The sequence below is a fragment of the Aythya marila genome, assembly GCF_965140915.1.
Source record: "Aythya marila genome assembly, chromosome: Z".
Taxonomy (NCBI): domain Eukaryota; kingdom Metazoa; phylum Chordata; class Aves; order Anseriformes; family Anatidae; genus Aythya; species Aythya marila.
This window is the reverse complement of record NC_139080.1, coordinates 30,459,352-30,476,496: the sequence shown is the minus strand read 5'-3', so window position 1 is coordinate 30,476,496 and position 17,145 is coordinate 30,459,352. Positions and strand designations below refer to the sequence as shown.

General features: G+C 36.7%; 1 protein-coding gene across 4 annotated transcripts in view; it reads left to right on the top strand.

Moving 5' to 3' along the window:
- Window positions 1–17,145, top strand: part of BRD10 (bromodomain containing 10) — a 59,822-nt gene that overhangs the window by 13,527 nt on the left and 29,150 nt on the right. For all 4 annotated transcript variants that reach the window (XM_082783864.1, XM_082783865.1, XM_082783863.1 and 1 more), the window contains exon 4: window positions 11,527–11,603. In XM_082783864.1, the coding sequence (XP_082639990.1) occupies window positions 11,527–11,603 (77 nt within the window). The remainder of the gene's footprint in view (window positions 1–11,526; window positions 11,604–17,145) is intronic.

Here is a 17,145-nt window from a genome sequence, read left to right as displayed (position 1 = left end):
TCAATTTTGTATGTTGTGTTTGGTGCACTGGATAGTAAAAGTAAAGATGGAAATTCCTGGCTTTTCCTTATTCCTCACATATATTAACCAGTATAGCTAGAGCTTGGATTTCACAGTATCTTAATTCCAAGACTTATCTATAGTTGGTCCAATACCGGATTGTAATGGAGATGATTTATCCAATTATCATTTTTATGCTTTACACTGCGTTTCATTAGAAAGTATTTTCATATTCACACTTCACGCACTTTACACCACAAAAACTATGTCAGTTAAAACATTTGTTCTTTCAGTTGTAATATGTGTCTTCTTCATGAATGAAGAGTAAATTCAGCAGTAGGATGCTATGTGCTGCTGTTTTTCCAATTCCATATTTTGTCATAAGGAGCTTAATGTCACCAGAGGTAACTTAATGCAGGAAACAATTCCTGTATATTTTTAAGTTTCTGTAACAGTAAACCAGTATCTACTGAGAAATAATGCAGTTAGTCATCTGAGCTTAGGTTTTAATTATATGTATTTTTGTTGTCAGAGAACACTGTGGGTGTAGAGTTACTCCCTTTCATTGTCACTTTCAAACAGGAAGAAAAGTGTGTTAGTACAGGAGGAAGTCCGGAAGAGATGAGCAGAGCTTTCTGCCATGTGTTCTAATGGTGCTTGCTTGGAGTTTTGCTACCTTAACACGGAGCTCTTGTGTCATTGAATGACAAATGATGGAGATTCCTCTCTTCCACTTTGAGTTTTCCTTTCTAACGACTTGATATACTGTATAGTCCCAAATTATGCTGACATGGCATCACTGTTTCCATTCCAATGGAGAATGCAAGACATTGTTTGTCATCTGTAGGTGACAGGCAGTCCTGAGCATGATACGAAAGGTCCTGCAAATTTGGTACTCTTTTGTCTTTCATCTCTTAATCTTTTGGGGATTTCCCTTGTTATTCTGACCTTGCTGGAGGAAAATTTTCTTAGAGGATTGCAGATCTATATGATAGTTTACCTTCCTATGCTTGTGAAATCTCCATTAGTCCTACATGTATTAGGCTGAACTGGATAGGAGAGTATTAGATTGGAGAAATGAACTCATGATGATGCTATGCAACAGAAATTGCTTCTTACTGTTTTGTCATTTTTAAGGCTAAATAGTATTCCTCAATGCTCTTCTAAAACTTTATTTTTTCTTTGACAATATCCTTTCAGTGTAGAACAGTGAAAGTGACTTGGTTAAACCTCTTCTGAATTCACAAAAATACTGATTTAAATATGCTCATAGCAATCATTGCTCTTTTCTGCCTCTTATACTTTCAAGGAACATAGTACAAATCATCAGAAATGGAAAAGTGAGTACCTTTCCTTAATTTTTGACAAGTCATTTTTTTTTTGGATGGATTTTTCTAAGGCAGCCAAATTTGAATTACAGTTCATGTTTCAATTAATGTGATTGCCAAATTACTGACTTGCTGTAGCAGTGGTAAGGGGACACCCAAAACATGGCGTTTATGAATATAGATTGACTGGGTAGGTGTTAGCTGAAAACTTTGCATAACTACTGTGAGCAAAACTTAATGGAGAACATGACCATGTTTTATCTGTTGCCACAGATATGGTGGTACTTTACATGTTATGAAATGGAAGATGTAATCATGTTGTTGAATCTGTATCTTTGATTCAAGGCTGTGATTATTACTGTGCCGGTATTCTGAGTCAGTATTGCAGACAGGGTAGTACTGAATATGAGGGGATGTATAATCTCTGAAGTCAGACTTTGACTTCCCACATCTTCACACCCAGAAGGTAATAACATTCTTCTGGGAAGCTCAATGTTTGTCTTGCTGTACATGTAGACAAGGAGTGAAAAGGCATCTGAAGAGCAAACATTCTTATCTTTCAAGGAGGTGATGAGTTATAAATGGTTGACAAGTGAACGTCTGTGATAGAAGGACAGGCTCACAAGGGTAGTTCCATAAGCAACTAGCATGTTGGACATCCATTTAAAATAGTTATTACTGGATTTAGATGAATTAGGATGTAAAACATGATTTGGATGGTGTCAATAGTAATAGGCTTGTTGCATCTTGACAGCTATGCTGAAGTAGATCATGGGGAACAGCAAAGCTTACAGTGCAGAGCACAATATAAAAGCACAAGAATTTTAACTGTGTACTTGAAACAGGGATTGGATGAAATTCAAAATATCCAGAGGGTTGAGAAAACAGGAGGGATGAGAGGCTGCTTTGATGTGCCTGAAGCAGATGTTGAAGTGTAATTTCAGTCTCTTACATTACAGTTGGTGTAGAAAACCCCAACATAACACACATCTGCTGTAATTTCAGTAATTTCTACAAACATGATCCTTTAGAAGAACCTTAATGAAAATTCTATACCCTATACTTGTGCTCAAAAAGGTTAATAGCAATCTATGTTTAAACTTTATTTTACTGTATTTTTCTTTCATTAGAGTTGTGTTTTGTTTTTTTTTTTTTTTAAGTATATGGGTATTTTTTTATACACAAAACTTAAAAAACAAATGACATAAAGCTCTACCTGAATGTGAATGAATGATTTTAACATAATTAAATTAAAGCAGTTTTGTAGTATGTGGTATGCTGTCCTCGGGGGTTTTGTCTTCACCTTTGTCTTCAGAGTGTAAAAAACTTTGTTGTAATGGTGTCTTGCCTCTGTATCAGGAACAGCCCATTAACAGTGTTGAAAACTTTAAAGGTGGTGTTCTACAAACATTTGTGGTTTCTTTTCTTTTGCAAGTTGTAACAGTGTTCTTGATGCATTAAGCAGCAGTGTCTGTCAACTTTAATAAACCTGGAAACATGTACAATTGGGTTTACTTCCATTGTTCTGTAAGTCAGCATTTTTAATGCACTTGTTCAGACCTGTGGTGCTGTTTTAACTATATAAAAGCATATGCAAGGTCAATGTGGAAGATTCAAAAGTCTGTAGTAATGCTTCATTTTCCAGATCATTGTGTGTTACGTTTTATGAAATGAGAGATGCTGGGGTCAAGATAAAAGATTAGGAGAGCAATAAGAAAGCAATACATGTTCAGATCTTGCTAAACCTTTGAAAGACATAGTACTTCTTGTAAATTTGCAAAGAGGAAAACTTGCTGTTTTCTGGAGTTGGAACTAGAATGCAATGAAGAAACAGGAATTTTTGCAGTTTAATGTTAAAGTCACCTATCTTCTTCTGGGGAAACAGGCTGTGCTGCATATGCTGCAAAAATTGCATTACTACTCTATGATGACGTCATTTTATAATTTGAAGCACTGATTGACATCGTCAAACAGAAGCCATAAGGTCTTGAACATTCATAATGAAGTTGTACACGACTTTTAGAAATATTCCCAAGTCAAGATGATTTACATTATGATAACTATAAATGAGTTGTATTGCTCTTGCTGAGGTAATTTACAAATGTCAAGAGCATTTCTAAGATTTTTTTCAGAGCTGGCTAAAGGGTTCTTTTCTAATAAAATATTGATTTCCAGTAAATCTTAGAACAGAAGTGTTCAAACAGCATACTATTTAAAAGGAATGCATGTAAAAGATCTGTAGATGTGAACTTTTTTTCACTCTCAGCAACGACTTTGTCAAACAAATGACTTGATCAGAAATCATAAATCTGTAGAATCACAGAATGGTGCAGGTTGGAATGCTCCTGTGGAAGACATCTTTTCCAACCTCTGTGGTCAGGCAGAGTCACCCAGAGCAAGTTGTCCAGGATGTTGTCCAGGCGAATGTTGAAGATCTACAAGAAGAGAGACTCCACAACCTCTCTAGCCAACCTGTGCAAGTACTTGGTCACCTGCACAGTTCAAAAAATAATAATAATTTACTGATGTTCAGGCAGAGTCTCCTGTGTTTCATTTTGTGCCTACTGCCTCTTGTCCTGTCACTGCACAGTAATGAAATGAGCCTGGCTATGTTTTTTTTCACTATCACTTTAAGGATTTATATACATTGGTAAGGTCTCCCCTGACCTTTTTCTTCTGTAGACTGAACAATCACAGTTTTCTTAGCTTTTCCTCATAGATGAGGTGCTCCAGTCCTTCCATTTCTGTGGCCCTTAATTTGACTCTCTTCTCCACGGCTGTCTGGCTAGCACTGGCCCCCATGCTCCAGGTGCAGGTTCACGAATGCTGAGCAGAGGGGAAGGGTGACCTCTCACCACCTGCTGGCAACCATTTGCTTCAAAGGCAAGCTGTCTCTTGTTCAGCTGGGTATCCACCAGGAACCCCAGGGCCTCTTCTGCCAAGCTGCTTTCCACCTGGGTGCCTGGGGTTGTTCCTGACCAGGTGCAGGTCTTTGCACTTCTCCTTGTTGAATTTCCTGAGCTTCCTGTCAGCCCATTTCTCCAGCTGTCAAGGTCCCTCTAGGTGGCAGCATGACCCCTGGCATGTTCACTGCTCCTCCCAGTTCTGAGAGAGGGTACAGCACAGCCATCATCCAGATTGTTCATAATGATGTTGACCAGTATTGCCCCCAGCATTAACCCGTGGTGTTACCATTACTACCAGTTACTGGCCCCCAAGTAGACTTTGTTCTACTGGTTACCACCTGCTTGGCCTGGCCATTCAGCCAGTTTTCAGTCCACCTCACTGCCCATCCACCCCACAAATCAGCAGCCTGTCTCTGAGGACCTTTTGGGAGGCAGTGTCCTGAAGGCCTTCCTGAAGTTCAGGTCGGCAACGTCCACTGCTCTCCCCTCATCTGTGAAGCTGGGCATTTTGTTGCAGAAGTTTATCAAACTGGCCAAGCATGAATCCCTGCTGACTGGATCGCTAGATGAGGAAAGAAATGATGAAGGAAAATCAATAACAATCAGCATTTAACTATCAGTCAGAAATCATCCTATCTTTTGGAATTGAGATTAGAACGGATGATAGCTCAAATCAGAAGTAATTCACTGAAGTTGTATTTCTTCTGCTTCATTCACTCTGATGATCACCATTAATTTAGAATTTTAAATTTAAAAGCAGTGATGTAAAAATTGTTCACTTTCGAGTTATTTTTGTTCATTTATTCTTTTTTTGTTTGTTTTATTAAATACTGTCTTTAACTAAGGACTTGAGTGACACATGAAACCAGGAATACATTGTTTCGAGCAGAATTTCAGTGAGTGCCCTCCCTAGAACATTGTTACTTTGAAATCAACTTTTCAGAGAACAGCATTTATTTCATATTTACTTCATTGCTTTCAGCTACCTCTGTTACTGGCTTATGCTGATGCTCAATGTACAGGTTTCCTTCATCATCCTTCAAACTTCATAACTTGTCCAGTGGGACAGGTATCCTAGTTAACATATTCAAGTTGTCTGGTATCCAGGTTAATGTTACTTGTGTGTGCTTAATACAGTTTCCAGCTTCTAGGGGTGAGCACAGGCTTGCTCTGTGGTGAAAAAAAAGGTATTTTCCTGCATTCCTGCCACAAGATGGAGTTTGTTTTCATTAAAAAAAAAATTAAAAATAGTGTGATAGCTAAAGTGTCACACCACTGCACTGTCCCTTATTGTAGATTGAAAGCATACTGGCAGTGTACTTGTTTCAGTTTGATGTTCAAGTTGTCGTGTCAGCAGGTGAAGTCAGGAAAAGTATCAATTCAGCTTTTGTGCTGTGATGCTACCAGCCCTGAGTGTAGGTTGGTATCACATTATTGGAGAGAAATACTATCTCAAATTCCTAGAGTGTTTTTATTTTCTATCCATAGATAACTGAATTCTAGTTTAATTTAGGTTAAAATGTTGCAGTTAGCTTGAAAAATAAGATGTTTATTTCCCCCCTCTATTCTCTGGTAGAGAATGAAAGGAGCACTCATTTGTTGCACATTGTTGATTTGTTCAGTGAACATGGAAGGGCACTTGCCTTAGATGTCTGTAGTTGTCTCTTCCCTAACCTCACAAATGGCTTAGCTCTGTCCATACTGGAAGTAGAATACAAAGAGCTGATCCCCTCCTGCGGTATGGGAGGGGAAGAGAGATGAGAGTTGCAACTTCTGTCCAAGGTAGGATGTCTCATATCCTCTTTTCCTTTGAAAGGAAACCCAAGAGAGATATGGAACCTGTTGGAAGAATCAGTGTGGAGACATAATTAGTAATCGTGTCACACTTAAATCTTTGTAGTGGGTGAATAACAGTTTATACAGGAATAAAGTAGGACTTGTTCTCCAAGCCCCTCACCAGCTTCGTCGCCCTTCTCTGGACTCTCTTGAGCACCTCGATGTCCTTCTTGTAGTGAGGGACCCAAAGCCGAACACAGTACTCAAGGTGAAATTGAAATTGAAGTTGAACTTTATATATATAAAAAAAAATACAGTACAGTGTTAATCTTCATTGCAAGTACTGCCACGTAGCAGGCACAGGAATAAGAATACACTAATATCTATTTATTAATCTTTATAGAACATTTATTGAGTACTTGTCCAAGTAAGTATTTCTCTAGCACACAAAAAGTAACTTACAACTATTGGAATGGGAGGTCATTGTTAGTGCCTCCAGATGGCAGGTGTAACAGTAACTTCCTTTATGTAGTTGCAACTACTGAAGGAGAAGATCTCTACAGTATTTCAAGATCATAGAATATCCTGAGTTGGAAGGGACCCTTAAGGATCATCAAGTCCAACTCTTGACACCGCACAGGTCTACCCAAAAGTTCAGACCATGTGCCTAAGTTCACAGTCCAATCTCTTCTTAAATTCAGACAGGCTCGGTGCAGTGACCACTTCCCTGGGGAGCCTGTTCCAGTGTGCAACCACCCTCTCTGTGAAGAACCCCCTCCTGATGTCAAGCCTAAATTTCCCCTGCCTCAGCTTAACCCCGTTCCCGCGGGTCCTGTCACTGGTGTTAATGGAGAAAAGGTCTCCTGCCTCTCGACACCCCCTTACGAGGAAGTTGTAGACTGTGATGAGGTCTCCCCTCAGCCTCCTCTTCTCCAGGCTGAACAGGCCCAGTGACCTCAGCCGTTCTTCGTACGTCTTCCCCTCCAGGCCTTTCACCATCTTCGTAGCCCTCCTCTGGACACTCTCCAACAGTTTCATGTCCTTTTTATACTGTGGTGCCCAGAACTGCACACAGTACTCGAGGTGAGGCCGCGCCAGTGCAGAGTAGAGCGGGACAATCACCTCCCTTGACCTACTAGCGATGCCGTGCTTGATGCACCCCAGGATACGATTGGCCCTCCTGGCTGCCAGGGCACACTGCTGGCTCATATTCAACTTGCTGTCTACCACGACCCCCAGATCCCTCTCTTCTAGGCTGCTCTCCAGCATCTCATCGCCCAGTCTGTACATGCAGCCAGGGTTTCCCCGTCCCAGGTGCAGGACCCGGCACTTGCTCTTATTGAACTTCATGCAGTTGGTGATCGCCCAGCTCTCCAACCTATCCAGATCCCTCTGCAAGGCCTTTCCACCCTCATTTGAGTCCACAACTCCTCCAAGTTTGGTGTCATCAGCAAACTTGCTCAAAATACCTTCTATTCCTACATCCAGACCGTTTATAAAAATATTGAAAAGTACCGGCCCTAAAATGGAGCCTTGAGGGACCCCACTGGTGACCGCCCGATCATCTTCTTCTGTCTTCTTGTTTTGGTCTGGGAAACTCTTGATTTATTTTGATAGAGAGTGTTTTTATCATTTCATTCTTATGTGATTAGGGAGAAGTGTAAACAAATAGATTGGGCGAAAGCATTGTCTGATTTATGTTCCATCTGTGCAGTGCAGCCTTGAGTTACTGATTGCATTTGTTACTAATGTATTTATACCCTGCAAGGTAGTCTTTTAAAGAGCCACAGGCATAGAAAAGTTGGTTGGAAGGAACCTCTGGAGGTCACATAGTCTCATTCCTTGTTTAATGTACTGCTGTCACAGATACCAGATATGTCAGCTGTGACTTTGTCTAGCTATGTCTTGAAGACCTCTAAAGATAGAAATCTATTTATTGAGCCACTGTTCCTCTGTTCCCCTATGAGAATTTTTGTACTGAAATGACTGGATGTTCAGTGGCACAAACTGCCCAGAGAGGCTGTGTAGTCTCCCTCCTTGGAGATCTTCAAAATCTGCTTGGACACTGCTTGGACACAGTACTGGGCACCCCACTCTTGGTGTCGCTGCTTGAGCCAAGGAGGTTGGACCAGATGACCTCCAGAGGTCCCTTCCAGCCTCAACCATTCTGTTATTTTGTGACTACTTTATCTCTGTGTAGAACTATTGTTGAATGTTTTCTAAATTACAGTTAGTAAAAGCAGGAGACTGAAAGATGGGAAACAGGCAGGGTATGTTGGGTCAGTGCAGGTAACATGAAGAAAGGATGCATAACAGCTTCTTTATTAGGATTTATTTTTTATTTATTTGATTATTATTTTGTTGTGTTTTTCTGGCTCTGATTTTTTTCAGCAATTAAATGTGTACATTGAGTGTGCTCTGAAAGGTACAGTGAGCTATGGTTCAAAATACATCTAGCTGCTCTCAGTAACATTACTTTGTTTGTTGAAGTGAGTCATTTGAACCCTTTTAAGCAGTCTCTTTACCTAGGTTTATGGGCAAGAAAGCTCTAGCATATTTCAGTGGGAGTGGTTTGAGAAATTGTCGCTCACAGGGTGCCTGTTCAACCCCTTATTCTCCATACGGGAGTGGCGGTTCAGCTTAGTGACTGTGCTCTGTGGAGGTAGGGCTGACGTGCTTGCATGGCCATGCTCTGTGTGACAGGGCCAGTACTAGGCAGCTGGTGGAGGGTGACCTCCCTTGCCATTGCTGTTTTTGCTTAACACATCTGCTTGTCATTTTAGAATCTAAACTCCAAGATCTCAATAGATGTTTACTGTGGAAATCTAATTCTTCATAATTTTATTAAAAGACATTCACATTTAAAATATTCAAATTCACTTACTTGTAGGTACCAAAGTTAGTCTGGAAACTGGACACAGGTGAGTTTACCCCAGGAAGTGCTAAGTAAAAGTTTCTTTAAATCCTTCCTTTATTGAGTTTGTTTTGTTTTGTTCTATTTTGGAGCAAAATTTTCATTTAGAATTTGGTGAATGAGGAAAACCAGGGATTACTTTTTTTTTTTTTTTTTTTTAAGAGCTTAATACTATTGCTATAACTTTTCTTCTTTTGAATTTAAATATGTTATCATACAAGGGTTTTATTAAGGTAGAAGATGAGTTTCCCAAAGTTAGTTTGCTATATATATGCTAATTCTCTCTAGTAGTGCAAATACATGTTGCATTTTCCTTTTTTTTGTTTTGTGGTATGTGCTAGCACCATAGGACATCTGGTGTGTTAAAGGGGGAATGAGACTGCAGTGCTACACTGTTACAGGTATATTATTAGTTCACAGAGGATGTCAGCTAGGGAACTAATTGTGTGGGTCTTATGGCACATATATTCTATTAGCCATGTTTTGATAATGCATACATTGGGCTATATTTCATTTATTTTTTTTACCCCCTTCTTTTCTAAAAATCTTTTTTTTTTCTTTTTTAAAAAACCTCGATTCAGATTACATTGTAGATTGGGCTCAACTTCCTTGTGCTTCTAATCAGTTTTTCTGTTCTTATTGTTCTGTCTGTTATCCCATATCTTTCCTACTGCATGTACTTCAGGTGTTGCTGCAATGGAAGAAATATTTACTTAAGATTTTGGTTATTAATTCTTCATTTCTCCACTGTTCCAGAAGGGAGTGCTGGGGCAAAGAGAGAACACATTTCTGTTATCTACATTACTTTTTTCAAACTACACTGCATCGTACAGTACCTGAAGCTGAAAATATGAAATATTTATTTTATTTCAGTATTTTCAACATATTTTAAAATTTTCATTTTAATTTTAATCATATTGGGATTGAAATTCTTTCTTTAAAGATGAAGCAAGATGGTCTGGCAGCCCCGTGTTTTTATTTCTTCATGTTCTTGCCAGATAACATTGCTTTATGGTGTTAAGTAACCACCATATGTCCAGACTTAATTTTCAGTCAGTTTGTCAAGAAAGTTTGTATTAGGTTTAGTTCATTTAATGAACAGCATTATACTTAATCATAGCAAATATGTTTTGAATGCAGTTGATTCCTTAAAATATGTAATAAAAATACTGATAATTATTTTTTTTTTTCATGTTGTCAAAATGTTTGGGTCATTGTTTTAATAAAACATGTTTCTTTATTTTTATCACTTTTCCTGTAATGTGAAGTCTGTGATCTCTTATTTTTGGTAGCTGAGGGCTGTTTAAATTTTGTTACATGTTCAGTATGTGGAGTTTCAAATTAGGGTTGATACCAGCCCTGTGCCCTGTCTTAACAGTGTTTTATTTCAGATTCAGGTACAATGTTCAGGAAACCTCACGATGTAATAAGTGGAAAATAAAAATTTGATTCTTCCCCTCCTCGCCATATTGGTTAATGATTGATTTTTTATCTTGAGATATGAAGAACTTCTCAATGTGTTTTGTTTAATTATACATGTATAATTGTGTGTGTGTATGTATGCACATCTTTGCACAGACAGGCAAGCATCTATTAGGAAAAAATGCAATTCATGCCTATTTTTCATAAATACGAATATCAAATCTGACTTTATTTGTGTTAAAGCAAGTAGTCTGGGATGATTCTATTTGACAATTAAATCAGCATAGTTTGTATGACTCCTTAGGTTTTTAATTAATGCTTAGGACTCCAGAATGTGAGTACTGGCAAAATCTTGTGGTGATGGTTTTAATCTAAATGAATAGGTCAAAGTTTGCCGTAGGAATGTAGAAATAACTGTAAGAATCTCCATTGTCTTGAGCTTATATAAGACGGTGATGCAGCCGCTTGTTTTGAGAAATGCGTGTAATCTGTTGTTAATCCTGGTACTTTACGCAGTTGACCACTTGCTTTGTCTTCAGGATTTTTTGTTGTTACATCCATATATAGTGTAATATAGCATAACTAGGTTGGAAGGGCCCTATTAGGAAGGTGTTTTTTCTGAAACCTTTAGGCTTTGCCACTACCAGAGTAACCATATCAGTAATCCAATTTCATTGGTAACTAGCATATCCGTTTAGTGATTTCCAGATATTGCTTGCGCTTCGAGGGTATTTTTTACTGTAACATAAAGAGGTCCCAGACCCTAATACGTAGTTCACTTTGCAGTGTCAGAGAACATACCTTGCAGGTAAGATACTATATTTCTTAAGTTTGTGGCATAACTTCTGGATTTTGCTTGTTCCAGAACACTGATGTGAATGTTTATTCTGTGAATTAAATTTCTTGCAGTGTTGCCTTAATTTTTCAGTGGTATATTATGAGCATTGTAATGGATTTGTTCTTTTTCTTTATTCTTTTTTTTTTTTTGAGAAAAGACTTCTCCACAGATACTTGTAGTTTAATGTTTGCTTTTGCTGCGTCTAGTTCTGATTCGTCATGTTTACGTGACTCACCGTCAGCCATCTGTTAGTTATAGTTTAACTTTAAAGTCTGTATGTAATTTGGTTTTATTAATGAAGTACAACAGCATTATGAAGCTTTTCTCTTTTAATCTTAAAAGGAAAAAAATCGGTATCTAAAAAAGCAATCACAAAGAAGAGGAAAGGTGTCACAAAGTCTGCCATACCAGAATTTCAGGTAAATAATTTTAATTTTTGTTTTAAATTCTTGAAAGCTGAATGCCTATATATTAAGTCCTTTACTGTCTTACACAACTTGGAAATCCTAATCAAAGGTAAATTTCCTTTTCCAGATTAAAAGGTTTAATAATGTTTTTAAACGTGCATTTCACATTTTCTAAATAGAAAAATATTTCAGCATTTTTTATTATATGCAGCTTACATAGTGTTTCACAGTATTGTTTAAGATCTCAGATAAGGTTGATGCAGGACAAAACATGGAAAACCAGTAGTTATTCATGGAATTTATAAGGTAGATATAATTTTCCAGGATAAAATTACTTGTGTTATTTTTTGTGTTGTCATTGTTTTTGTTTTGTTTGTTTGTTTTGTCTTTTTTTTTTTTTTTTTAATGAGGTGTTTCATTGTGAGCCTTGAATTGAATTCTAGCTTGATTTACTGAAGGATTTGAAAAAAAATCTGTATGTTCATGTGTTCATCCTGTTTGTAACTTTCACCTCTTATCTGCACTTGACCTTTAGACCAGAGAGCACTATGCAGAGAGTGGTAATTATAATATGTTTTTTATGGTACTGTAACAGAAGTATTAAAGTACCTAATTTTTAAGTCAGCATTTATGTATGCATACTTGCTTGAATTGAAGTTCTCATTTGGTTCTGAGAATATCCTTTTATAAAACTTTTTTTTTTTCAGAAAGCCATCTGTGCTTTTCTGAGTCAATAGAATTAGCTACAACTAATAGAATTTATTTAGAAATAAATAGAAATTATTATTCAATAGAATAAGCTACGACTGTTTTGTAAAATCCTCACAATAAATTATCTTCATCCATTATGACAATGGTGGAGTTACTAGAATTTCTGGTGGTAAAATTGATTAGTAGTGGTCAGTATTGAGTAAGGACTGATTTAAATGTATTCTGACTTTCATCTGTGTGTCTGTGGTAGTGACTAAAATCATTCCTGTGAACTCCAAAAAGTAGGTAGCGTCTAAAAATTGTTGGTTTTGTTGTTCTCAGCACATTTGCTGCATGCTATGAATGTACATAGTTAAGTTAGAAATGGGTTTTACATTATTTAACTACTGCATTTAAATAGTCCTCCTAAAGCATTATCTAAAACTTAACGTAACTTCTTGTCTAACCGAGGTAAAGTGTATGTTTCCTTCCTTATCTATTTAAATGCAAAATTAACGTTTTTACATTTACCTATGTAAAATGTTAATTAAAATTTAACAAAATAATCCCATCTCTTTTGATCAAATCTAGGCTTTACATCTGGTTTAGGTGAAAGTAGGATCTGTCAGTGTGAGCAGTTTAATCTTATTAGGGAACTTTTCAAACATTTAAATTTCTTTTTTCAAGACGACAGGCAGGACTATTATAATGTGCCGCAAACACTTGCAAATATTAAAACATTTATATTTGCAATACTCCTAAAACTAGTGTACACCAGCAGTGTAAAGCATGTATCTTGATACTTTACATACATAGATTGCCAAATTTCATAAGATATTACGAATACTTGAAGGTGAGACTATATTTTTAAATATTTGATATGACCAGTCTTTACAGTGTAACATGCAAGGGAGGGTATAACCATAAAAGATGTTGTAATTCATATCTAAACGTTAGGTCTTTTAAGGAAGAAAGCAAATAAATGAAACCTTTTTGAAAATTTCTATGCCGTTTTATGTGCCTGCAGTCTACAGATGTAAGAAATTAAGAAAAAAATAAAAGCCATATTAAAAGCCACTTTATTTCATAGGAATAGATCCTGCACCTTAGTGTAAATCCTTTACCTGATAAAAAAAAATTAAAAAATAAAAAATAAATCATTTATCTGAGAAAATGAATATTATTACATTTTTTTAATGTATGCAGTCACAGAGACTAAATGACCCAAATTGTACATTAAAATTGATTATTAACAACAACAAAGAAAATTAGGATGTGTTTAATAATCCTAACATTTATAATGCCAGTTTTAAACATCTTTTTGAGGAAACATATCACACAGATTTTCTATTCTCTCATAGTTTGAATGTCATGGACAAAACAGTGAAAGCACAGGTCAGTGAAAATCAATGAACATCACTCCCTACTTATATGTAATTTCAGACCTTATACCAAGTTTTTAGCTCGAGGGTGTTCTTAAAAAAGCAGTTGTCAATTAAAGTCTTTTTACCAAATAAAAGCACACAAAACATATGCTGTTTTTAATATTTTGTTAATATTTTTAATATTGTTGTACTTTTCCTTTTAAAATAAATTCTGATTTACAAGGTTATAGTTACTGTTTCTTGTTAATGTTTTAAGGAAATGGCAATAATTATACTCCTGTACAGGAAGGATACTGAGGTGTTTTTTTTTTATACTTCTGTCCCTGTTACAAAGTACCTTTATATCCAGTAGTGTTTTCTACCAGTCTTTTCCCATCCCTATATACACAGGTAGCTATATAGACCTTTGTATACCATAACTGAAGAAGGAACACGTTTCAGGGAACTGGGCTAACACTTTGGCTTTTCTGTAACTGTGTGTAACAGTTTCAGCTTTCATCAGCAGTGGTCTATGTTAAATACAGAGCTCATAAAGGAGGTATCTAGATATTTTCCACTTGGAAATTGCAGCAAGAAAAGAACAGTTTCATGGGAAAGTAACTTAAAATCATGCAGATAACCTGAATTTAGGCACAAAACCACACAGAAGTGTTCCGTGTTTACAAACCTTGGCTGAAGTTCCAGCTGATTAAATAGGGTCAAGGAGGGAGCATCCATGATCCAGGGGAGTGTACTAGCTGTGTATTTGTGAATAGATCCACAGATTCAATTTTTTTTATAATGACAAAATTCATTTATTAATTCTGAGGGATCACTGGAGGGTCCCAAGTTGGAATGGTGCTTGTCTTGCCTTAGAAAAATCTGCAGAGATTTCTTATTCCTGTTTTTCCTCCTTGGGGTTCTAGAAAGCAGTGAAGGTGTTTGAGAGATTACCAGAATCTGAGATTGTATCCTAAAGGGGGAAGTTTAACACTGAATTTGCAAATTTACCTGAAGCTTCCTTTGTGTTCATTTGAGAAACAGGATGCTTATTGCCTGTGAAAGTTCAGCCCATATGTAGTAAGTCCCACGCCTGATCTGAAAATGCCTGTATATAGTAAACATGTACATGACTGATGTACATGACTTCTACATTTATGGAAATACTGACAACCCAGATCTTTAAGTCACTGTGTAATAGGGAATAGGGACTAATTTTTCACTCCCTGTAAGTCATGAAGGAAATGTTTTTTTTTCTCTACAGATTCTTTTTCTCATGATAGATAATTAGAACACGTTCCTCATGAGCAGTGTGTGAAACGACAGTGAACTGTCAGAATGTGACAGGAACATTAGATTGTAACATCAATACCTTTCTTTTTGCATTCACTTTCACTTAACCTGTTTAAACATATACACCAATTTACAAAGGGAATATTGCTTGCAGAAAATTGAATTGCTAAGTTCATGCAGTTAACAACCATAAGCAAAGAATACTGAAACATATATTAGAGTCTCATTATGAGAAATAGCTGCTAGATTCCCTATCAAGATGATCTAAAGAAAATTTTCTGTGTGTTTACTGACAGTCAGTAGATGTAATGCAAAAGAAAAAGTTTTAAATTCTGTGCCTAAAACAATAATGATGTAAATAATTGAAAAGCATTATTTTTTCTCTTGCAATATATTGCAAAATAATTGAAGTCATAAGCTAAGCTTGTTAAGTAAGATAGTAAATAAAGGCTGAAATAAGCTATTACTTATTCAACACAATTTTAGAAATTCCCGATGATTTTACTGATCTTAATACATCCTAATGGCAGCCTATAAGGCTATTCAGCCTACAGAAGAGAAGACTTCAGGGTGACCTTATTGCAACCTTTCAGTACTTGAAAGGGACTTACAAAAAAGATGGAGAGCGACTCTTTGCATGGTCAGATTATGACACGACAAGGGGGAATGGTTTTAAACTAAAAGAGGGGAGACTTAGATAAGAGATTAGGAGGAAATTCTTCACTCAGAGTGTGGTGAGGCATTGAAACAGGTTGCCCAGAGAGGTTGTGGGTGCCCCATCCCTGGAGGTGTTTAAGACCAGATTATACGAGGCCCTGAGCAACCTGGTCTAGTGGGTGGTGTCCCTGTCTGTGGCAGGGGGTTTGGAACTAGGTGATCTTTAAGGTCCCTTCCAGCCCAAACTATTCTATGATTTTATAATGATTTTATGTTTTATGACCGTAAGTGCATTAGAATTTTTTAGGCCAGCTAACTAAAATTTGAGAAATTCTCGAACTACTTATCTTTGTAGTTTCAATCCCCTTCTGTTTTCCATACAGAATACAGTCCACTCTTAAAGCACTGTTATTCTCATCTTTACTTCAACATGCTGGTTTCATTATGTAAAAAATGTTGCCCAAACGATAGAATTTTCAGAAAAAGCTCCTTCCCAACCAGTGTATATCTTTAATATCTTATCTCAAATTCTTCTTTTCATAAACAAATACAGATTTCTTCTTTAATGCTTTTGTAGTGGTTTTCAGTACAGTGTTGGAGTGTTTCAGACACTAAACTCATTTTGACAATAAATCCTGTAAGCTGAACTGGTGCTACCTTCATTGTTTTATCAGTGGATAAGTGATACACAGATATTAGCCTTGAAGTACATCTGTTCTGATGCCAAACTGAGACATAGATTTGATTACTCTTCCGTGTCACTACCAGCCCCAAGACAACTAATTTTTATATATTTTAGGTTTTTTTTGTTTTGTTTTGTTTTGTTTTATTTTTTATGTTGATGTAATTTGGACTGATACACACTGACAATTTTGCAAATCGGATTCTTATGTCTCAAGTGACTGTTCTGAAAAGGAGAAACAGGACTAGGACCTGTGACAAGTTTGGCAACATGAATTGTCCGATGACATGTGGAAGCTGTATGGTAAAGATAAAATTGGTATTTCCAGGAAAGCATTCAACTAACATGATACTGGTCATCCTTCTTAAAAAACTCCTGCCTTACTACAAATGAACTTTTAGAGAGAAGTTCATACACTTCTAGCAAATGAAGTACAGGGCTGAACAGATAGTATCTTTCTTTGGTTCATAGTTCTTGCTTTGTCTTTGATCATTGAATTAAACACATTTGGTATGAGAAAATAAAATGCAACGATACAATTCAAAAACTGAATTGTCAGTTACATATGGAGTATGTAAAGTTCTGTAAAGGGAAATGTATGTAGTTCTGTAAAGGGAAATCTCTACCTATGGCTTTTTTGAGTTATGTCAAGGGCTTGATGTGACAAACTTGCACATTTTTGTATAATAATGCTGTATTATAAGTTTGCTTGCAGGCCAGATGGGAGAAGAAAAAACAATTACTTGGCTTCTCTTTTACATTTATGTACTTGGAACTTATTTACATGCAAAACAGACATGCAGTATTGAACCTCATAGAGTTGCCCATAGCAATAATATTTTTCTGGATCAAGAGAGAAACTGTCTGG